The 23,599-nt window shown below is 50.0% G+C and overlaps 2 protein-coding genes across 4 annotated transcripts in view; one reads left to right on the top strand and one right to left on the bottom strand.

The window, feature by feature from the left end:
* Window positions 1-1,433: 1,433 nt before the first annotated feature.
* OSR2 (odd-skipped related transciption factor 2) lies at window positions 1,434-13,858 on the bottom strand. 3 transcript variants are annotated; one of them, XM_077846735.1, is made up of 4 exons: window positions 13,749-13,858; window positions 3,892-4,660; window positions 2,784-2,883; window positions 1,434-2,021 (listed from the first exon to the last, which is right to left on the bottom strand). In XM_077846735.1, the coding sequence occupies exons 2-4, from the start codon at window positions 4,545-4,547 to the stop codon at window positions 1,839-1,841; spliced, it is 939 nt and encodes a 312-aa protein (XP_077702861.1). In that variant the 5' UTR covers window positions 4,548-4,660; window positions 13,749-13,858; the 3' UTR covers window positions 1,434-1,838. The 3 variants fall into 3 exon arrangements, with proteins under 3 accessions (XP_077702861.1, XP_077702860.1, XP_077702862.1); XM_077846734.1 differs by lacking the exon at window positions 13,749-13,858 and adding an exon at window positions 8,620-9,017; XM_077846736.1 differs by lacking the exon at window positions 13,749-13,858 and adding an exon at window positions 8,620-9,017 and having other exon boundaries at window positions 1,434-1,939.
* Window positions 12,443-23,599, top strand: part of STK3 (serine/threonine kinase 3) — a 378,723-nt gene continuing 367,566 nt past the window's right edge. Inside the window, exon 1 of the mRNA XM_077846732.1 lies at window positions 12,443-12,461. The gene's annotated coding sequence lies outside the window, so the exon portion shown is untranslated. The remainder of the gene's footprint in view (window positions 12,462-23,599) is intronic.

Raw genomic sequence — 23,599 nt, 5'->3', positions numbered from 1 at the left:
GTGAATGTTAGACACACAGGCTTGGTGAGTGGACACTGTTGGAGCAAATTCATCTCTCGTGAGAAGCAGAAGTGACTTCCAGCCAGCTCCCCTAAGAACAGAATAAGCACTGAATGTGGAACACTTTTTGAAACATCTTTGTAAGTTGTATTGAACAAGGCCCTGGTGAAATATTTGGACTCTAGCCCTCAAATCCCTATGTACCCTTCTGGAAGATTCCAAAGTACAAACATAGGTTGTGTTGCCTGGTAGCATCCTGAAGATGAAACATGCCGTCCAACACAAATATAAAAATGAAAAAAATCTGACAGTACCTATTCACCCTTTTGTTCAGTATTAAAGTCTGTGAGTATCTACTGGGCTCTTGGGCCGCAGGTTCCTCTTATGTTCCATCCTTAAGTCCAATTATTTCCCTTCCTGCCTCTGCATAGTACCACGGTTTATCTGTATCTAAAGCCTTCCACTCAAATCCTATACAGGTTGTCTATCATGATACCAGGGTCAGATTCCCCAGGAACCATCTGGGAAAGGTTGAAATGCCTCAGGAGATTATTATATACTTGCCATGAGCTCCATACAGAGTACCTATACTTTTGGCATTTTCCCAGGGACAAAAGGCCAACCAGTGATGGAGACTTTGCAAGGGACCTAACTTAGTTTGCTTTGCAAAGAAAGCTGAACCTTCTAGAAGAAAGCATCTCCACCTTAGGAAAGAAATATTTTCACGGCTAAGTAGTTTCTCCTTTCTCCTCTTGCCTGCCGTCTTCTAAAGGTTGTACCTTCCTGCGCTCTTCTATAGGAGGATTATTAGGCTCTCTCCTGAAACCAAAATAAAGTGTCTATAGTGCTAAGTCATAGTGTTCGAAGCTGATGGTAAGAGAAGTTGTCCATCATAAATTTTGACATTAGGTCAAGGACTTTTCTCACCTTGCGCTTTCAGGTAGGGCAGTCATGGCGTTGTATGTTATTAATAATGATCATTATATTGCTTTTATCTGAAGGCATAATATATAAGGAATTAGAATAAACAAAAAGGGATAAAAACTTAAGGATATCAATTTTAATATCTTTGAAAAACAAAAATTCCAATTCCAAATTGCCACAATACAGAAAGGGAAGAGCTGAAGTTTCAGTAAAAAAAAATGTGAGAAGTCTCATTATTAAAACCTAGGGACAAAGAACCCTCTCAATATTGAATATTTTAGGGATGTGAGGGTGGCTCAGTGGTTGTGTCTGCCTTCACACTCAGGGCATGATCCCAGGGTCCTGGAATCAAGTCTTGCACAGGCTCCCCACAAGGAGCCTGCTTCTCCCCTATGTCTCTGCCTCTCTCTCGAATAAATAAATAAAATATTTTAAAAGGATTGAATATTTTAGAGGCATCCTACTCTTCCAGAACCCAGAAGAAAAAACAAAGTTAAATAGTAAGACACTTTTGCAGAAGTGTTGAAACAAACAAGTTTTATTTTGAAAATACACTCTTTAAAGATAAATTTGGCTTCCATTTTCCATATCTAGGTGCATCCAACAAGATACAAAAACAAACAAGACAAAACAACAAAACAAAGACCCATGACATTATGTACAGAGCTCTAAAATGAGCTGTGAATATCTACAAGAAACTAGCATATGCTCTTTGTGAAGGGATGTACTGGTGTGGCTTTCTACAGTTTTCAGTTCTCGAGAAGAAGAGTTAACTCCCTGGAGCTGCAGGTGCGGCTGCTGCAAGGGAGGAGCTGGGGTCAGTAAGGGGTTGGGGGTGCGACCCCTGGGTGGGAGGCTTGGAGAGGTGTCTGGGGAGGGGAGCGGCGGCAGCATGGGACACATCCTGGGCTTCTCTAGAAGTCCTGCCTCGGGGTGTGAGTCAGGCTGTGCCGCCGCAGATCACAGTTTCGCCTGAACACTTTGCCGCACTGCTCGCAGCTGTAGGGCTTGATGTCTGTATGGGTGAGAAGGTGAGTTTTCAGATTACTTCTCTGATTAAAGGTTCTTCCACATGTGGGACATTTGTGTGGAGATTCCTGTTCAGATGTGAAGCAAGCAAAGGATTAATCCTTCACACCACCACCGCACCCTTCTCAATAGTTTCTGTCTTATCGGTATCACAAGCATTAACCTAACACGTGCACGACAACAAAAGAGGGGACTTGCAGGAACAAATCTGGCTCCTAATCCTCCAATCGCAGAAACACACTTGCAGGCACACACAGAGGCCCAATTGCACTGATAACTACCGGTGGCCACCGTGGTGGGCTTTGTGATTTCCAGCTCTTTACATTTCATCACCGTGTCACAGGCAGGAAAAGGAGGAAGGAAAAACGCTAATCCTCTCTTAAGGAATGACATTCTCCCAGGCAATAAGGCTCCTCTTTGCTGGAAAATTAAACTATTCCTCAATGTTCTGTAAACTACAAATTATGAGGCCCCTGGGAGAGTGAGCATATGGGATTTCATCATGCCTCCATTATCAAAATTACCTTTATTTCCTCTCAAACACGAAAGCTTTAAATGCAGGGCAGATCAGATGGGGGGGAATAATAATTCTAAAATTAGAATTTAGAATATAGAGAATGGCCTTTTCTTTAAGAAAAATATAATAATGTTTTGTGTTAAGTAAGATTACTTTTTTGGTGTGTATATAAAAAGGTTGAGTGTTTTCCCCACCTAGAAAACTAAATCTAACATGGCCTTTTAAGAGAAAGTGCCTGCCATTGAACACCTTTTAAGAGCGAAAATGATAAAACGAAACCAGCCATTGTCTTTAAACAAGAAAACAAACTTACCTGCATATGTAAAGTTTTGTGAACTGCTAGAGTTCTAGACTGACAAAATCCTTTCCCACACTCCTGACATTTGAAAGGTTTTTCTTTGGAATGGATATACCTGTAAATCAATATAAGGTTTCATTGAAATGGTTTTACCACCATGGTGAGGAGTTTCTTTTGACAGTTATTCCAAAGGAAGTCGCAAAAGGACAAAAGAAACAGGATTCCCTTTATTTATATTTTTAGATTGTATTTTTTCCTCCGGCTTTATCTACACTTGATCGCCCTCTCTGGCTGTTCTGGAGCTCAAAATTGTGCCGGAATGAGTCCTTCTTGGTCTGTATGGTTTTCTCTGGTACTTAAACTGGCCAAATTGGGATGTTAGGCAAGATAGAATTTAAGGGAACTATTTTAGCAAATCCCTAAACAGCCGTGGAGAATCCCAACTGAAGTCCTAGCCCTGTGGAATTGCAAGTAGAGTCCAAAGAGATCTCCAACCTCTCTCCTGGGAAGTTTTTCCCCAGAGGAAAACACTTATAGTATTTCTTCAGTTGCCGTTTATTAATGTAGAGTTTAAGGTCTTGGGGGGCGGGCTGTGAGGGGCTGTTTCTAAAGTCAGTGATCTCAAGACCCCCATAAATAAAATAAAGGTTGCCTTGGTAGGCTCTGGGGTGCACCTGAGGGGTGGGGAGATAGGGAAGGAAGGGAACCCAGTAGCGGTGGCCAAGGGACATTTCTAGAAGTGGTTTTGACAGCAGCCCGGACTACTACCCACCGCAGGAAGGTCTTAGGGGTCCCTTGGCTTTACCCACTGCCCTTCCCCCTGCCCCCCTTGGCAACAGATCAAGGGGAAACTGATCTCAGGGCCGAGGCCAACCCACCAGATTGTAACTGCCTAAGGACGAGGAAAGGCCCTCCGGCATTCCAAACAAGGACAGGTCGGAGTAGGAGGCCGCAGAGGAAAAAGGTAAATGTTGGAGGTCCACTGTAGCTGGCCAGCAAGGGCCTTTGGGGGATATATTCTAGTTCAGAGGGGATTTTAGGGACATTTGGAATCTCTCTCAGGACTCGGTACTCTGGACAAAGTTGCCTTCCCTTCCCAGGCCAACCTCTTTCCCCACCTCACCTGTGATCCCGCAGATGATCCTGCCTCCTGAAGGCCTTGTGGCAGATGTCACACGTGTATGGCCTCTCATCTGTGTGGGTCCTCTCGTGGATGAGCAAGTTGTAGGATTTGGTAAAGTGTCTGCCGCAAAACTTGCAGATAAACTCTTTTTTCGTTTTGGAGGGCAACCTCCCTCGGGAGGGCTTTCTGTCCTGAGTCAATTTACTGAGCCCCGAGATGGGGCTGCCCAGCCCCGGGTTCAGCTTGGTCAGGTCTCCCATCTTAGGGGGGTCCTCTTGCGTGGCAGCCACTGCCAAATTGGCAAAGTCAAAACGGGGCCGGTCCTTGTGCAGGGCTGGGAGGACGTGGGCAATGGCTCCCTGCTTGGGGTGGAAGAGGTGGGTGGTAAAGGGCAGAGCCGGGAAGGGGAAGCGCGCGTCCACGAGGCCCTGCGCCGCCGCCATCTCGGTGATGGTGGAGCGGGTGATCTCGTGCACGTTGGGGTACCCCAGCGTCCAGTGGTTCATGTGCATGGTCTGCACGGCGCTGAGGCCATACAGGCCCTGCAGGTGGTCCACCGCGGCTGGGAAGGTGTTCACGGCCTGAAGGAAGGAGTAATTGGTGAGCTGCAGCGACGGGTGGAGCGGGATGGGCGCCGGCAGGGCCTTGCTCCCCATTTTCCCGGGTGCTGGGGGGCGGAGGGAACCGCCCCTGTCTTCCAGGACTCAGAGGCAGGTGGGCGTGGGGCTCCGGTGAAAACCCAGAGAGACAACAGCACGCAGGTAAGACCCTAAAAATGCGGGGGAAGAGAGGGAGAGTTGTGACTGTTACCCAAGCGGGCTCGGCCTTTCCTGTGGCGCCGGCGCAGCTTCCCGCACCTTCCTTCAAAGTCCTCCTCCTCCCTCCACTCCGGGGTCCCCCAAAGGAGTGCTGAGCGCCTGCCAGGCCAGTCTGCACCAGCTCGGCCCTGGGGCCCGGGTGTCAGGCGGGCCAGGAAGTGGCCTTCTGGCGAGCGGGGCACCCTGGAGGCCCTTCCGTGGGCGCCCGCAGGAAGGTCGGCTTGCGGGCACCCACGGACGGAAGACCCAGGTCCCGGTCCCGGGAGAGAGAAAGGCGGGCGGTGTGTGTGTGCAGGGTGCGCTAGCGGAGGCAGCACCCAGTTCTGCCCACCCACCCCACCCTGTCCCGCGAAGCTCGGGCAAACGCAATGGCGCGCGACGCCAATACCCGCAGGCCTAGGGCCGCTGCTGTCGCCTGGGCGCCCCCGAGCTCCCTGGGGGACCACCCCGAGGGCCGGTAGAGTCGGTGCTGCGGGTCACACGCTGCGCCCCGCCGCCTGCCCCGCCCAGCGCCGCCGTTCCCGGGTGCTGGAGCGCAGCGGGGGTGCACTTTGCGCTCCGGGGCCGCAGGGTCCTAGGAAGGGCCGGTCTGGCCCCACGCTGACCTCGGAGGTCCTCTTTTTCCTTCCTCTGCCTCAGTCCCATTTATCAGCGGTGACGGGGCCGCAGGAAAGGAAAGTGACACTTCGGGGGCCAGGTTCAGCCTAGGATTGCCCCCCTCCTCCTTCCCAGGGGCCGTCCCCTCCCACCCCCCACCAAGATCCCTTCCCGATGGTTCAGACTCCCAGGGGGTGGGGTGCGGTGGTGCGGGATAGGGGTAGGTGGGCGGAGAACCTCCCTAAGGCCGGAACCCCTTCTCCCAGACCGAGCGCGGATTCCCGGGCTGGCACCGGGCGCGCTCCTACACCAGGGAGGCCTCAGTAGAGGAGAAAAGAGGAGTGGAGAGGAGAGTGGGCTCCCTAGGAAGGGGTACGGGAGGGGCAGCAGGGGAGCCGCAGCCGGCGGGGCACAGTGCGGCTTTGCGGGCCTGGAGGAAGCTCGTTTATCTGCGGGAAGACGAGCGCGGCCTGGGCCTAAGCGGGGCGCACACACTCCCATCTCCCTGCGCCCCGAATGGCAACACAGAGGTCGGACTTCAGACCCCGGCCGCTCGGGGCTGCTCACCTGTACCCAGGGTGGGCCCACTGTTTCCCACCGCCGGCCGCCGTTCAGCGGACCTGGGCCTCGCCTCCGCCTCCGCCTCGGAGGGCAGCTCCCAGCGCAGCCAGGTGGGTGGCTCACAGCTAAGCCCCTTCGCCGAGCGGGGCAGGCGCGCAGCTAAGAGCCACCGACCCGAAGCCCGGCGTTTGAACCCAGCAGGAAGGTGGGAAAGTCGGTCGGGTCTTGCCCTCACCGCCCACCGCCCTGCGCGCCGGAATCCTCTCCAGCCGCCTGGGAAGTGTGCCCGTGGCTCCGAGGGCCGACGCGGGGGACCGCGCTAATGACGCGCTCTGACAAGTCAGAATTCGGTCGCCCCCGGAGGCCCACACCTCCTCTCCCGCCTCTTCTGCCTGGAGTGCGCAGAGACCGGGATTTATTAATGAACCGCCTCGGCCTGGTGTGTTCGGTCTGGGAGTTCGGACTGGGAGTTAATGAGAGGTGTGTAACCGTCAGAGGGTCTCAGACCATTCAACCGAAACTGTAAACCTCCATTAGTAATACACTTTCCCACCACAAATCACGATTCATTTTTGTTCAGTGGCAACACTCAAGCCCTCCTAGAAAGGCAGGAAAGAAAAAAAAAAAAAAAGGATTCTACTAACATCCCCGGTATTCTGATTATTTCCTCTTCCATTAAAAAAATAAATTGCACTTTTATTTCCTTCTTTTTGTGTAATGAGGATTTTCCAGAGATTCAAAATATTATTTTTCCCCTAGTTAAAAAGTGGTCTCCCCCATAGAGAGGAAATTGAAATTATTATTTGGGCGTATTCCCAGACTAGATTTCTTAGAAATAAATACAGGAGGTGAAGTACAACTCCTACCACTGTTGTGGGGGGTGAGGGAGGTTGTCAACTGAAGGAATATCACCACCTGTGAGCTCCATGTCACATGCACTAAGTGAAATCTGCCCTAAACATTACATGTTAATTCTGCCAGCAGAAAGCGGAGTGCCATCTTCCTTCCCTTCTTCAAGGGGTTTATAACAAAAATTAGCAGCTCTATTACAGTTCAGATCCAAAATGGCACAAAAGTGTATTTCATAGTAAGTTTTCATTTTAATTTGCAGGACAGTTTCTTCATAGAGGAAGAGCAAACCATTGGTGACTTCAACACTTTTACAAACAGAACAGACCTAAATATCCACCAAACACTTTTGCCATAAGTAATTAGAGAATTTAGATTTCCACTCTCCCACTGAGTTGCTAGAAATATACGTCAAAAGATATTTTAAGTCAACGAAGAGATTTAAAGTACTTTCGTTTTGTCTAGAGTTGAGCATGTAATTCCCACACTGAGTTTCAGGCAATAACAGCGATCATCCTCCTCCTCTGCTGTCATTTCTCTCTACTCCTTTTCGGACCACTCCTTACTTTTAATTTTACAAGGAAAGAACCCGTGAAAAGACATTAATATTTTGGTGGAGCAGAGGCTAGTTTTCTTTCAGCAGTCTTCTTCACAGGGATTTCCAGGCATGTATAGAAGTTTTGTAAAATTTAGGTCACTGGTTGTCAACAAGTGAGATGTGTACACAACTAATTTCAGTTCAGTGAAGCTTTCAAAACATTGGGGGGGGGGAAGGTATGTGGTAATTTGATGAAGTCTTGCTCTTTGGTAATGCTGCTATTACACTGAGTTATCTAAAAATAATATACAGTCAGGGGTCATCTGCTAAAATCTGTGTGTTGGTGTGAGAGAAATGACTTGATGGGTCCATAGACTCGCTGAATTTCAGCCCAAGCCACAGTGGAATTTTACATAAATAAGAGCAATAGTCCTAGTAGATATAAGGACTAGATCACTTAAAAAGTAATAATGTTGAAATAAGTCTGGATCAGGTGAACAGAAGGAAACGGCTGGGAAGTTCCTGCCCCCTTCGCAGCGCCTCTGCCTTCCCAAGGAGTTAATTAAATTAAGATGCCTTCCGCATAATCAGGGTTCTGTTTCTCTCCGCTTCCTCGCTCCCCCTGCGTGTTTTCTTGTTCTGTTCAAGACTGCAGTTTGTTTAGCAGAGAAAGGAGCTGTCTGCGCCGTTTCGCTTCGGAAACGCCAACCCTCTTTTGTTCTCCGCCAACAGGTAGGGAGACGGATCCAGCGCTCCCTCCACAAACACCTTTTTCTCCCTCCTTCCCTGCAACCGCCAGTCCTTTCTCTGTAGCTCTGCTACGGGAATCTAGGCGTAGGAATCCCCGGGGAATTTGCCTTCGGCTCGCTCCTCCAGGACTGGAGGGTGGGAGGGAAATCAAAAGGCCGGCTACGAGGCTGGAGAATCACCTAGGACTGAACTCTTGCTTCCCTCTCGCCGCGCGCTGGCTAGGCCGGCAGCGAGAGTCCCCGCGCGTTCGCGCTGCGCCGCCGCGGCTGCCCCGGGACGCGCGGACCAGGAGCACTACCGCAGCGTCAGAAGCGCCACACGACTGTGGGGTTCTATCTCAGCGTACTTTGGGTCAGCTTTTATAAAAGCCTGGATGAATGCTCTGTGCCGAGGTCGAAAACAAAACTGCAATCGACACCTAACAGTGTGTGACCCTGAGTGCCGGCTGCGGGCGGAGTGCCGGGGATCCCACCGAGTGAGAGACACGATGCCCCAGGATCGCACCCGGAGGATCTCCTTTCCCCGGACTCGCGGCACGCCCGGCCGAGGATCCGAGCACCCCCGCTCCCCTCCTCCCCTGGGCGGCTGCAGCTCCCGCCCGGGGCGGACACTCACCTCCCGCAGAAAGGTCCGCCGGGCGGCGCCGCTCAGACCCGGCCCAGGTGGCGAGGCGCGGAGCTCGGGAAGGTCACTGGGCCCACGCCGGGCACACTCCTTTCTCCGAGCGGAATCCCGGGAGCCGCGGACATGGTCCGGAGGTCGACGAGCAGCGCAACAGGAGAGCGGATCCTCGCCGAGGTCCAGCTCCGGCCACGCGGAGTTTGCAAAACCCGAGGGCGGGTAGAGCCGGCGCTCAGCGCTCGCCCGGAACCCCGCGCCTCCGCCAGCCTGCGGCCGCCGACTCCAGCTCAGCTCGGGGCCCGCAGGCTCGCAGGGCCATCCCCCTCCAGCCGCGAGCGCCCGGAGCTCCGTTCCCGCCCGCGTCCCTCCCCGGGCTGCTCGCCGCGCGGCGTCCGGGGCTTTAGTAGCAGCCCCGCCTCCCCTTCGGGCGGGCGTCCCGCGGCGGCGCGGGGCCCTCGAGCCTGGCTCCGCCTCCGCGCCCGGCGCCCGCTAATGGTCCACTCTGTTTACTTGTGTTTGGATAGCAACTGGGTCTTAAAGGAGCAGGTTTGCCCGAGGTTTCCCTGTTACCGAGATGAGCCGAAGGTGACTCGGCTCAAAGCTCACTCGCAGCAAAGCCCACCCTCTTTCCTTCGCGGTGCCACTTCTCCTCGTAGTGTTAGAAACCGAACAACTGGTTCTTTGCTTCCTGAAGACCCTGCGGGCATTTTGTAGTTTTACTTCGCGCTCTCCAGACTAATTTCAACATCTTAACAAGTTTAATATAACCATCTTCTCCGTAGAGTAAAACCAATCGGTTCTAGATCGCATTCTCCAAGATACATCACCCTTCCCTCAATTTTAAGTACAGCTTTGCACATACTTTTTGTCAATTACGATTATAACTGTAGTCTGCTTTTGCTTGCTGTTTTCTAAACGAAGTTTGGTTTTAGAGATGACAATTGATTGATTCCGCAATTGCTGCAAAGACATATGTAGAATGTCCCAGAAATTTCTTCCAATATTTAAGGCTTAATCAGCCAGTGCACATTTTACAAGCAGTTAACCAACTTGGTTAAAGGGTGGGCATCTGCGACCCTTTGGTAAACAATACAGAATCCATCTGGAATGGGTGAAGAACGATCATTTAAAAATTTTCGGAAAATACTATTGTAGCTTCTCAAAACATGTACATCTTCATTCCCAGAAAAAGAAATACCATTCTTTGTTCAGTCTCCAGGAAACTTAATCGAATTTGGTGTAGTGATACATTTCTTCAGGTTCTTCTAAATGTCTGGTTCTGTGTGAGTGTAATTGCAGAACACACTTCAGCTACGCTGTAAGTAGGGTGATCGAGTAACAGAAAGGGAATGACACACTCATTTTAAATAGCTTCTTTCCAGATGAGATCTGCGTGAACAACATTGAGCAAAACGCCTTTCGTCCCAAAGGAGTCACTGGAGGGGATTTGCGTTAGCCCCCGGCAAGTTCGCGCTCTGAGGGGCACGTTTTCCAGCCAAAATGCTCCAGCTCTCAAAATTCAAAAGTTGAATTTGGTCAAAAGTTGGTGCTGGATGTGCCGCCCCAAAGGACAGGTCAAATAATCTCATTGTGCGGGGTAGTGGACAAATAAGAGCAGAAGACTATAACCTGTCCAGAGGTTAAACAGTGAGTGGTGAGCCTGGCAGAAGCTACGAGATAGTGCTGTATTAAGATACAATTCCTTCTATTTTATTTATGCCCAGATGGACGGAATATTTCGTTCCTTTGGTAAAACGTAACCCAGGGATAGTAGATCCTTTTTTTACCTTTTTTTTTTTTTTTCCAATTTCAAATTCTCGAAGGTTAAAAAGTGAGCTTGGAATGGAGAACCAAGTATTTAATATCCTCCAGTCTTTAACTGCTTAAAGTGGATTTGACAAACAGCGTGGAAGAAGCAGAATGCCTAAGAGTTCAGGGGTTTAAAACAACAACAACAACAACAACAACAACAACAACAACATCAACAACAACACGTTTCCCCTAGTGGTTCTGTAGGGGTGCTTTCATTTCAGCGCTCAGTCCTGAGCTCCAAGTACCGAGATGCCTGTGGTCCCCTCTCTCTAACCACCTCATTCCTTCCGCAGCTTTTCTCAATTTGGAAGATTTGGAGTGAACTTTCTCTTCTTTCAGACCCCCAGGACACACACACCCGGGGTGGTGACCTGAAGAGCGTTCCTACGCTTCGTCTTTCCTCTCCCAAAGTGGAGGCAACTCCCCAGCGGCCGGCTTCACACCTTCCCGCTCAGTGTGTGTGTGTGTGTGTGTGTGTGTGTGTGTGCGAGGCACCGCCAGCTGTTCCTGCGGGGTGGACAGCACTGCCAACCACCCACGAGTTGCGCCCTCTTTCCGCAAACCTCCTGAGCCCAGGTTTTTTCATAAACGTGTTTACCTCGCCCACCCCAGCTTCCGAAATTCCACAGTGGAGTCTGGGCTACGCCGGCCCGAGGGCTGCTGTTGCTTGAAAGGTAGGGAAGAGTCGACGAGTTCCGGGCTTTGGGGAAGCCGCGTGGCGGGCAGCGCCTACGCAGTCCCCAGGCCCCGCCGCCGCACCAGGCAGGTGCGCGCTCCAGGCCGAGGGCGAGCCCGTGGCTGAGCTTCGCGCCGCACGCAGGGCTCCCCGAGCCACCTCCGCGCCCACCCCGGTGGGCCCTTGGCTTTCTCCTCGCTCGGCCCCAGCGAGCCCCTTGCTCACGCCAGCATCCAGAGCGCACGCCGGGTGGGGGCCCGCCCCGGAGCAGCCTCACCCGCCGGCCTCCCCGCGCGCCAAGGCTCGGCTGGGAAGACAGGCCCCCGCCCACGGCGAGTCGTGGGGTCCAGGTGTGCGGAGAGTGAAGTCCTGTCGCCTGCCGCGGCCCGGCTGCTCCCGGGATCTGAAGCTCTGCGCGGCAGTCCCGCTGCCCTGCGTCCCCGGGAGCTGCGCGGCCGGTTCAGGCTGACATTTCCGCGGACGTGGTCATCTGCTGTCTTCGCTCTGGGCTTCTGGGTTTTCTGCACCGAGGACGCTTCTAAGGCGGTGGCTGACAGGCTGACGAGGGGCGCGCGAGCAGCTGCTGCTCAAACCTGAACCGCCGAAAGTTTACGCCCCTGGAGGACGGGGTGAAGGCCGGAGAGAGGAAGCTGGGTTGGAGGAGGAAAGCGCCCGCAGAGGAGCCCCCTCTCCCCCGCCACGGCCCACCCAGGAGGCTCCGCCGGTTAAGCAGCGAGCAGGTGTCAGACAACAGGCTTCCTGGCGGTTAATTCTTAGCGCGCACTGCGATTATCCTAAAAATGTTTACCCTTTAAGACACAAATTATGGTGACCCCATCTTTTTCTCCTGGGATTCCAGCTGCCATTTTCTCTGAGAACTTGCCTCCCTTTCTCCGAGCCGTCCTCAGCCTCTTTAGGGCGGGGACCTTTTGCATTTGAACTTCCCGCACTGTTCGCGGCTCTCCCAGATCCCGCCGTTCTCGGGGCGTGTGTGCTGCGGCCGCGGGCAGCGAGCGGGCCCGTGAACACCTAGGGGAGGCTCCCGGGCACCGGGCTTCGAACTGAGGGTGTGGAACAGGGACCAAGCGACTAAGAATTTTATCTTTTCAAAAAGTATGTTCCAGTGGGCGCTCTACACCGGGTCGGGCTGGGAAGGCACCGCCGCGGGCCGAGCTCCGCGGGCCGCGGGAAGAGTCGCAGCGCCCCCTGGAGGCAAGCGCCGGGCACTTCCCGGCCCAGGGGCCCGGTGGTCACCGGCCGCAGGCTCTGGGGCGCGTGTGCGTAGCCGGCGGCCGCCCCGCCGCGGCAGAAGCGCTTCCACCTGGACCTGAGCCCCTCGGCCGCGGAGGTAGGGTCCTGTGCGCCGCAGGACTGCCGGAGAGGAGGCCTCGGCGCGCCGTCGGGGCCCACAGGCTGCTCGACCCCACGCGAGGCCCCCGGCGACTTCCCGCCTGGTGGGGCTTTTCTGCGACGGGTTCGGACTCACGGCGCCGCTCCGGGCTCCGGGGGACTCCGACTTGGCAGGGCAGGGAGGAGCCCCGGGGCGGCCCCGGCGCGGGGAGCCTGCGGGCGGTCGCGCGCCGAGTAGCGCGGGTTCCAGCCGACTCCGGGGCCCCGACCCCGCCCCGCGGGACAGGCAGGAGAGGTTTGCGGGGGACCGTGTGGGGAGGCCGGCCCGCGCGCCCGGGCGTCTGCGTCCTCCCGGCCCTCGCGCGGGGCCGCGCCGGGGTCCCCTCCGGGCCGACCTGCTCCTGCAGCCGGAGAGCGAGCGCCAAGACGCGTGCGGGGGGCGCCGGCGGGCTCGAGGGGCCGCTGCCGGCCGCCCAGTCCCGGCCCCGCTGCGTCCTCCGCGCCGCAGGGGGTGCCCGGGAGGGGTCGCCGGCCCCGGGCCGCAGCAGGGGGTGGGCACCCGAGGCGAGGCCCCCCCAAGCCTGGGCGCGCGGGGTTAGGCTTCCCCGGGTGTGCGGCAGCGGCAGGCGGGCGCCGGGCCCAGGCCGCCCCGCGACCCTTCCGCCCCTCGGGGGGCGCGTGACGCTGCGAAGGGCCCCGCTGCGTGAGAGGAGCCCGGGAGGAGCCCCGGAGGAGCCCGGAGGAGCCCCGGAGGAGCCCCGGAGGAGCCCCGCAGGTGACGGGCTGGGCCCAGAGCCGGCCGCCGAGGCACGTGCTGGGCGCAGGGAGCGCGGCCGCCCGGGGCGGGCAGCTCGGGCCCAGGGCGGGGCGGGGGCTCCGGGGGGCTCCGGGGGGCTCCGGGGGGCTCCGGGGGGCTTCCGCGGCCCAGGCCCGTCCCCAGCCCGCCCGGCGCCGCCGAGCCCAGGAAGCAGACTACAGTCCGCCTCGAAAGAGAAAGCCCGGCCAGACCCCGAGTCCAGGCACCTCGGAATTCACGGTGCTTCTCGACCGGAGCCCGCTGGTGTTCGCGACTAAGAAGAGGACCTGAGCAGCGAAGGCCAAGGCCAGGCTGTGCGGCGGGAGGGGGAAGGCCCCGAGGCTGGTGGCCCTGTGGTCACCTCCACTTGCCCAACGCGGGACTGTCCCAGCCCTCTCGCTCTGAAAAGATCCTCGGAAAGGACTAGGACGGAATGTGCAAACCTATTTTTGTTAGGCTTTCACTTAAAAAACAAACAAACAAACTTACTTGCCAACGCTTTCACACTGAGAAAATTCAAACGAGAATCTTGATTTCCAATTTCCGTGTGGCAGTGAGCTAGCTGGAGCCCAGCAGCTGTGCTCTCCCTTCTCTGTCGTCTGTTTCTAAAATGTCTTGGATTGCCTTAGAGGTTCCAATACTCTGCAGAGAGGTCGTTTCTGGGGATGCTGGGATGGGTCCAGAGTGCTGACTAGAGCAGCAATTCTTAAAGTGTGGTCCAAGAGCATCAGCAACCTCTGGAAACTTGTTAAGAATGCAGATTCTCTGGCCCCACTTACTGAGTCAGAAACTCTGGGAGTGGGGGCCTGGCCATCTGTTTGGACAAGCCCACCAGGTAATTCTCATACACCCCAAAGTTTGAGAACCACTGACTTAGATCAAATTGACATTTGGGGGCAATCACAGGCGTGGGGGAATTTATCATTTGCTCTCTTCCTTTTTCCCTCCTTGCCTTCATTTCTCTTTCCACCAGAGACTGCAGGCATAAATGCCTGGCCCAGGGCTGCTAATTCATTCATTCGCTCATTCACTCATTCATTGGCTCTCATTCATCTACTTTCCAGAGGTACCACCCAAGTCCTTGGAGACATGACAGGATCCTCAAGTGATCTAAGCATGAACATTCCCTTCAAGGAGACGGATTGGGATGCATGGGCAAGAGTGAGGGAGAGAAAGTAGTACAGTGTCTTCCCATTTCATGGCAAATTTTTGTTGTTATTGTGATTATAATCTAATTATAATCGAATACTGGAATTGATATGATTTCAGGAAATGCTCCTGTTAGGGACCACACAGGAGCATTGCACCTTATCTTAGTTTCTCACCATTTGGGACTCTCCACTCTTTCCCTCATCCAGTATTCTCGAGATAGCATTCTCTTCTTATTTTTATCACATCCTAGTGATTCTGAGTTTGCTGCATACACTTCCTCTCACACCTTGACACACTGCCCACACCCTCTCAGTCCTCCCTGCACTGGGTCAGAGTGCGTGATGCCAGTGGAGATGAGGAAGTGTCACAATCTGCGGGATCGGGATCGTGTCTGGACCTGGGCTGGAAGTTTCTGTGCCCTTGGATTTCCCTGAGGCTGCACAGGACACTCTGAGAGCAGCTCAAACAGTCATGCATGTTCTGCTCCCAGACTTTGCTCGTGCTCTCACTTGCTTCCTGCCATCTTCCATGGGGCGGGGCGGGGCGGGGGGGGGGGGGGGAGCAACTGACCAGCTTCCAGAGATCAGGTGTAAGTTGTTGTCGCCTGATCCTCAACCTGCAGATTGGTCACCTTAAGACTAGGTCAAATCCCCACTCCCACCCCAGGTATCTAAAAATCCAAAGGAAACTGGCACTTTGTAGTTTTCTTATGCCAAATCAACTTCCTTTAAACTTTCACTTTGCACATTCTCTCTAGAACCTTCACTTGAACTTCTGTTCTTAGCCAGGCAATGAGCCCCCTCCACTGGACCACTTGCATCCCCTCCTCCGCCCCCCCCTCCTCCCGCCAACACACACACAGATCTTCTGACTGTGGGCAATAAGAACAGTACAAGGCACTTTGCCTCACAGACGCTGGTGGGTTCCTGAAAAACCAGGTCTAATGAGAAGCCTCTTGTCCATTATTAGATTCAGGAAAAAATGTTTCATTTTAGTGAGCCAGTGCAGGGAAGCCACTGAAAATACACATAAAAATGAATATGCTGCCCATAGTCATGATTGTGTAAGAGTACTCAGCTCAATTGTGACAAAGTTTGCTGTTTTAATATGTCCTTTTCTTAGGGAGATATTCGAAGTATAAAATGTATAGTGGGACGCCTGGGAGCCTCAGCGGTTGAGCGTCTGCCTTCGGCTCGGCTCAGGTCGTTTGTCAGGTCGTGATCCGGGATTTGGGATGGAGTCCCACGTGGGGCTCTTGCGAAGGGCCTGCTTCTCCCTCTGCTTGTCTCTGCGTGTGTCTCTCTCTCTTGCTGTGTGTGTGTCTCTCATGAATAAATAAATACATCTTTAAAATAAAATAAAATAAAATAAAATAATGTATAGTGATCAGGAACATGATAATCTCTTTACAACCTGTGATCGTATTTCTTAGCAGGATTTTGCTTTCCAGTGCAGATGGCTTAACATAGTAACATTCAAAGCAGCCAGTACTTAGTTAGGAAATGCCAAGGCCAATATTTGAATGCAGATACAATTTTTAACAAAGGAAAATGTATATTCCTGTAGCCGTTTCTGTGAATATTCACCAGAGGATTAATATACTATTTTTGAATTTAGTCCAACTCCACAAACTCGAAAAAGTCTTTAAGGTGCCAACTCATAAGGCACATAGAATTCCTTGTTCCTTATTTTTGAGTGTGTACTATATGCCAGGTTCTAGGCAGTTGTGTTATTGTTTGAGACACCAAATTTCATTCTGACTTGGGAGCAGGGCAAAGACAAGAAAGGTCAGATTTGAAGGCTGGCTTCCTCTGGTTCTGTTAAATTGTTAAAGTATTTGTACTTAATAGCAATCTTTAAAATATTTATTGAACTCTCTCTTAAATTTTTAGGTCATTTTTACAAGTCAAGGAGAGAAAGTCAGTATTTAAGCCAGCTCATTTATTGGAAAATGAATGCCAGCACAGCCTTAACTTTTGGTTTTCCAATTGGAAGACCTTAATATCATGACAACATTTTACAATAATGTTATTTCCATCATGCCAGGTGATAATTTAGCTGTAGATTCCTTATGATTGGTGACCATTGGTTCAATCAAGGGTGTTTTCATGTACTGATCCTGTAAGGAGTCACAGAAAGAAAAAAAAAAAAAAAAAAAAAGCACTTCTTCCTCTGGCACCCTTGCTGGAGAGAGGGGTAAAGGAAGTGGCAGACAGCTAGGCTGGCCCCATCCTCATTGTTCCTTGGGAGAACTTAAAGCGATATCAGCTCAGATCCAGCTGGCTTCCGAGAATCCAGGTCTCCTAAGGAGCAATGAGTTCTATTCTCTTTGCCTCTAAGCTCAAAACTTAGACAACTTCAATGGATCTGGAGACACAGGGATGTGACATGTGGAAAGGCTCCATTCTATTCTTACCCCGTGCATTGTGTCACAATGACTGGTCACACTGCCTATCTTAGCTACATACTCCATTTCACTGTGCCTAACCCCTCTTCCCGTGTACTCTGCAGCCCATGCCTGGCAAGTGGGCCTGCCTCCAGGAATCAGTCTGGGTGGATGCTATGATGTCAGGACACCAAGCAGCAGCATTTCTAACATGTGTTAGACCATGCTTGCCTTTTCCTTTCCCTGGAAAAGTACACAAAGTGCAAGTTGTCTCCCAGGCCATGAGGCACGCATCCAAATGCCCTACGTGGTGGGCCCGCCCAGGCCCAGGAGAGTGTGGAGGAGAACACGAGTGTGTCATATGGGTGTGTTCACCAGTTTTGCTCCCCTCTGTCTCAGCCTTGACCACATTCTTTTGACAGGCCATATGGCCTGGGAGTGACCTGGAATATATTAGGAGCACTGGCTTGTAGAACCCTTGCAGAGCAAGGGAGCAATGGCAGAATGGGATTTTAGACTTGTTAATTCATTTAACATGTTTTATTTATTGAGGATATTTAATATAGTAGGCCCTGTGATTGGTGCTGGGGCTATAACAATGAATAAGGATCTATGGTCTAGTGGGGAGACAAATAAACAGGTAATTATGATACACTATGAATCCGAAAACCTGGATCCAAGGTCCCTACTTAATAGTTTATGAACTTGTGGAAGTCATGCCACTTGTTGGAGCCTCAGTTTCTGAATCTGATAATTAAAAATACTCTGAGGGTTAAATGACATGGATGTATATCAGTGCTGTAAGTACTTATGATTCTTTCTTATCCATTAACATGAACTGACCTCATCAACCCCAAATTATTCTTCATATTCCTCCAAGGACTTGGAAAGGAGACCAAGGGAAAGAAATTTGACCCAGTGCCTAATTCTAGTGATCAAGAGTACAAAAATTAAGTTGCTGCACCAAGTATTTCTAGAGAAAAAGTCATCTGCCTTGAAGTTTTTTTCCAAAGATTTAATTTATTTACTTTTTGACACAAAGAAAGAGAGAGAGAGAGAGAGAGAGAGAGAGAGAAAGCAGCACACAAGCAGGCAGAGTGGCAGGCAGAGGGGGAGGGAGAAGTGGGCTCCCCATTGAGCAGAAAGCCCTATATAATTGAATCCCAGGTCCCTGGGATCATGACCTGAACTAGAGACAGATGCTTAACTGCCTGAGCCACCCAGGCACCCCAGGAAGATTTTATCAAAAGAGTTTTTCACTGTTTACTGTAAAGTAGGAATACTGTACTATACTGTATATTACATTTTATTGTATTCAGTTATTTTATATACATGAAGTAGAAATTACAAATAGATTTTTTTAGGCTTCAAAGCTATTATTTTGGATGTTCTATCTAGTGAAACAATGATGCAATTGATTTGGGGATGTCATTGACATATGAAATCTTAAAGGAAATTGTATCAGAATACAATTGAACTTTATCAGAAAATCTAAAATAATAAGCCCAACAGAGAAGGGGCTTAAACAACAGAGAAGTTAATTTTTTTTAATTTTATTTTTAAGTAATCTCTATGCCCAACGTGGGGCTCATATGTGCCAGGTGCCCTACCATTAGAGAAGTTAATTTATCTCTCACATAAACATAGCAAGCCAGAGTCATATGGTGGCTAGCTCCTTGATTATCAGGTATTTGGACTCCTTCTATCTTGTTGTCCTATCAGCTTCAAGAAATGATTTTTACTTTTAATCCAAAACCACATTCCAGGCAGCAGCAAGGAGGAAGGCATGAAGGTCAAGCACTACTTTTTTGAGGAGATTTTACAAAAACCAGAACCCAGACCAAGCTGCAAGGGAGGTTGGGAAATGTTGTCTTTACTCTGGGTGGCTGAATGCCTTGCTAAAATTCAGGCTTCTATTACTAAAGAAGAGGGGAATGGATAATGGGTGATGCCCAGAAGTCTCTGCCACAGGATGTCGAGGCCTGGTATTTGATTCTTTATATGTTATCTTATATATATTAGTACCATAAATACTGTTATTGGTCTGGACAGTGGTCACTGTCCCCTTTGCTGCTTTTATGGTTTTAAGTACTATATGGAGCAGTAGGATTCTGTTTGAAACCCTTTGACATGTTGTCACTACTTACTTAGTCGATTGTGGCTACTGGTGTGTGACTTCCTGCTTAGAGTGGGGAGGTGTGAACAAAGAAGGTGGGTGAGGTTGGGAGACAAAAGCTGTCAGGACTTGCCTGGGGATGACTTTGCTGTGGGTTGTGACGAATACCACTGGTACCACATGGCAGCATTCCCTTTGTGGGATATGTCCTGAGGTGTCAGGCAGGCCATGCGAGTGGGTCTTCTGTAGGAGAACATCATTTTTTGTCTTGGAACATGGGATAAGAAATGAGACAGAACATACTAGAAGAAAAATGAGAGCCTTAGAACCTTCTTGGCCCTGTCGCCATATAAAGAAGGCGTGGGGTGGGGGTAGGTGGGGGTGAAGGGGGTTGGCCATGGCAACTAGAAGCCAAGATCTGGTTTTTAAGAACTGGGCAGCCAGAGGCTGTGGCTAAAATGTGTAGCTCAGTTGCCCTCAGGAGCAGAGTGAAAACTATAAGCAGACCCGCCGCCCCCCCACGCCATGGCTACAGCCCAACGACAATCTCCAAAGATAAATGTGGAGAGACTTAATTACCATTTAAAATTGTCCTGGCCTGACCTCTCTGCCTGATAAACTTTACTTCTGAGCCTTATTCCCTGGTGATACTTACAGGCTTGATTCTCCTCTCCAAGCCTAGGAGAAAATTTATCACCAAACATGACTTTCCAGGTACACAGGGAGGGGAGAGGGAAGGGCCTGTGGATCCCCAGTCTCCCCTGGGGTCTCTCCTGGGGATGCTGCTTGGCTTGGGGCAAGTCTGAGCATGGAGGTTACATACAGAGCATTAATGCCAATATATGGGGAGGATTCTTTCCCTGCAGAAACATCTGGAGTGACACCGAGGAGAGACATACACATTTACACGAGCCTCAGGGGATTCCCATGCCTGAAAGAACTGGCTAGATAGTTCCTATTACACATTTATTTCCTTGAAGGAGGTATTTTATATATTCTACCCTGTAATTCTATTCATTTGGCTCTCCACCCTGCTAAAAAGGAAAAAGGACATACAGTCCAAACAATTTTTAAAACCAAGGTTTTTTTTCCCTCCAAATAGTAAATGTGCAGAATTCATGCAGCATTTACACACATCTGTAAGCTATGACTTGTTTATACCAGCCCTTACAATATTTTTAAAATAAAGTATAATGTTTTTCGGTCTGTATACAATAGCATTTTCTTATATCAACCCCCCACATACGAATGTATTTACCCCTTTTTAGGGTGTAATTACATGTCTAAATAATAATGTACACAATTGATGTATAGGAAGGACATGTATGTTTTATAGCAAACATACCAAAAGGATGTAAGATACTCGTGTTGATTCTTTAGAATACTGTTACTAATAACCTGCAGATTTAGAAAAGGCCACCTAAGTTGGTTTGACCCTATCCTATGTGCTAGAAGATTTATGACCACGGGATGAGAAACTGTTTTAGAGACATCATTTTACCTATGGGGTTGCAGTGGCCCAGGAGGAAAGATATTTTCTCAAGCTAGTTGACTTTCCCATGGCCCAGAAGTGGAACTCCTGATTTCAGAAGGGGCTCTTTCTGTTATATCTCACAGTCTCATCTTGGTTGGAGCTGCAATTTCCCTCCAACAAAAAAATGTTGACTTGATCCCGGCAGCCTGCTATGCTATATCAAGAGCCTCTGGGTACCGGAACTCCAGCCGTAGCCAGCCTCCAGACTTAGCTGTTCCAAGTGTGGTTGGAGGACCAGCAGCTGTGGCTTCACCTGGGGTTGGTTAGAAATGCAGCCAGACCTACTGAATGAGAATTTTAACAAGATCCCTAGGTGATTTCCCTGTAGATTAAATTTGGGAAGAACTGCTCCGTAACTGTTTCTATTGCCAGATTGTGTCCCAAAGACCTATTTGATCATTTTCCTCTGATCCATTAAGAACCTAAAATGACTCCTATTGCTTATCTGTTTCTATGCAAATATTTTAAATGTCCAATCTTGTACAGTTTCCCTGGTCATATACTAGACTTCCTCTCTAGATGGATGGGGGTATCTAGGTATTTAAAGATCTCTCCAGGTGACTAGCCTTCATGGGTCCTTAAATTGGCTGTTTGAGAAGGATTGATCCAAAATGTTGCTTTGGAGGGCAGCCCTGGTGGCGCAGCGGTTTAGCGCTGCCTGCAGCCTAGGGCATGATCCTGGAGACCCTGGATCGAGTTGCATGTCAGGCTCCCTGCATGGTGCCTGCTTCTCCCTCTGCCTGTGTCTCTGCCTCTGTGTGTGTGTGTGTGTCTCTATGAATAAATAAATAAATAATCTTTAAAAAAAAACAAAACAAAATGTTGCTTTGGAATAACTTAGAATATAGGAAAACCTTGGAAACAGCAGACACTTAATCAGGCTGCCTTATTTTTCTTAGATGCCAGATCATAAAAACTGTTTTCGTCCTGACTGTATTTTTCTCTTCTTTCCCTTTCATTGACTTCTCACTCCTAATTTGAGAAAACAAACTATGCTGATTCCCAATTTTCCTTTTCCACTTGTTAATCACTACTAACAGAAGTGAATTTTCCTGGAGGCCCATTCTGAGATACAGTCATTGATTATCTGGATGCTTTATCTGATATTCCAGTGATCACAAGGATCGATGTGGCTAATCTGGTTTGCTAAACACAAGTCTCCACCTATTTCATCATTCCATTAAAGTCCTTTCCGAAGTTGTGTTTTGGTCAAAAAGAACAACATTCTGTGAGTGAGTCAAGGCTTAATCAATTAATGAGCCCCAAATTTTAGAGAAAAGGAAACACTTAACCACGGTTCCCAGCTCTGAAATGTTAACAGATTCTAGGAAAGGGGATTGTTGTATATACTAGAGTGTAATCTATTTCTGTGTTACTGTTTTTGTTCCTAGGGCTCTTCTCTTACTAGCTTACTAGGCAATGGGCAGAGCCAGTCAACAGAGTTTTTGTACTTAGAAAAGACTGTTACCAAACCCAGTGCCGCTCTGGCTGTTCACTGTTACCTCATTACAATGGTGATGTGATCTGCTGAGTATCTGGGTTTACCACTGACCACAGCAGAGGCCTGGGCATTATTTGCTCAAGTGATTTTGTCCTCCTCCTCCCCTCTTTTTTTCCCCTAAATTAAATGTGTGCAAGATGGGTTGGGCTGGTGCAGGGTCGGGATGGGGGTGGTTATCCCACTGAGTACAATGTGTACTTTTTCAGCACTGTGCTACTTCATAAAGTAGACTTTATGAGCTGTATGCTTGCATTTTTGTTTTCTGACTTATTGTTCTCTATCCTACAATTGTTCTATTAATTTGATAGTATATGGTTTCAGCCAAACATTTGTTCCAAATTCTGCCAGAGTAAGGGAAAGTTTCCAGACAAAATCCTGCTCAGGAACCTTCCTAAGCAAGCAGAACTTTTGTCAACCTACTGTACCATTTCCTTGGGGGCTTCAGGAGGTGAGTGGAGTCAACAGCTGGATCCAGGCTCAGCTCATTTCAAGATACCCGGTCTCTCTGTGACAAGACACATCCACAGACAATGCTGTACCCAGCTCAGCGGCAGAAACTCAGGTCAGACAGAAGCAGTGGGTTAGGAACCAGTTCTGGGTGTTGAGAAATGGAGAACAAAAGCTTGTGGGGTCAGCTCCTTCCTTCTTGCGCTGTTTTCCTTCAGGCAGTGCAGGGGCTGATTCACCCCAGAATGACATTCGCATTCCACTCAAGTAGTCTGCTTTTGTAATTCCTTGGGGATTTTCATGAGTATAGAGGTCACTGTCTCTGACAATTAAGCTTTAAAGTTAATTCCCAAGATAAATAGAGCAAATTGACACCACTTTGGTTGTAATTTTTCTTGCTTCAAACTCTAAAGGACAACAGTGAAGCAGCTGCCAGGCTTGGTTCCTGGAAATTCAAGAAACATAGGCATTTTTATTTTCTACCTTTCTAAATGAGGCAGTTTAGGGCCCTCGGAAACAACACAACCCATGTAAACGTCTTAATTCTACAATTTTGCTTGCTACTCTGAGAGGACAGAGAATCATTGTTTCCACTTTTTTTTTTTTAAAGCTACATAAGTAGTGGTTTCTTTTTAAGCTAGAATGGTAGAGAGTTGTAATCTTTTTTAATTCAGACCTTGCAGCAGAAAAGCCGGTCTTACTTGTGAGCTGTATTATTCAGTTACACACTCTCATGGAACAGGGAAAGTAAATAACTGAACACATACTTTATAATTACACGCAGGAGGAATTTAGAGCTGCAGTAGTGGGAGTGGACTTGGGGGGCCTGATCCGGCAGCTGCACTTTCTGGCTTCTCTCTTACATGCTGAGGGGGGTGGGGAGGTGTGGGGGGTTGAAAACAGGAACCTGGAGACCCCAGCAGGAACCCCAGTAGTGAGGGGAGTGGAAGTGCACGAAGAAAATCGAAGCATCTGTCACTCTGGGCCTCAGCTAGCAGGAAAATAATTAGGATTTAGAGAATAAAATGTGAGCGGATACAGGAAATGTAGATATTTTACTCCACCATTTCCTAGACGGTGTTCAGGACACCTCGAGATTTTAACCATTTTGCTGAGGACAAAAAGATTCCATTGTCAACCTAAGCTCAAGACAAGTTGTATACTAGATCTCCTATTGGAGAATCAAAACTCATGTTAGCACAAC

This window comes from Canis aureus, chromosome 14, assembly GCF_053574225.1.
Source record: "Canis aureus isolate CA01 chromosome 14, VMU_Caureus_v.1.0, whole genome shotgun sequence".
In the NCBI taxonomy this organism is placed as follows: Eukaryota; Metazoa; Chordata; class Mammalia; order Carnivora; family Canidae; genus Canis; species Canis aureus.
Note: the sequence above shows the minus strand (reverse complement) of the source record. Positions and strands in the feature narration are given on the sequence as shown.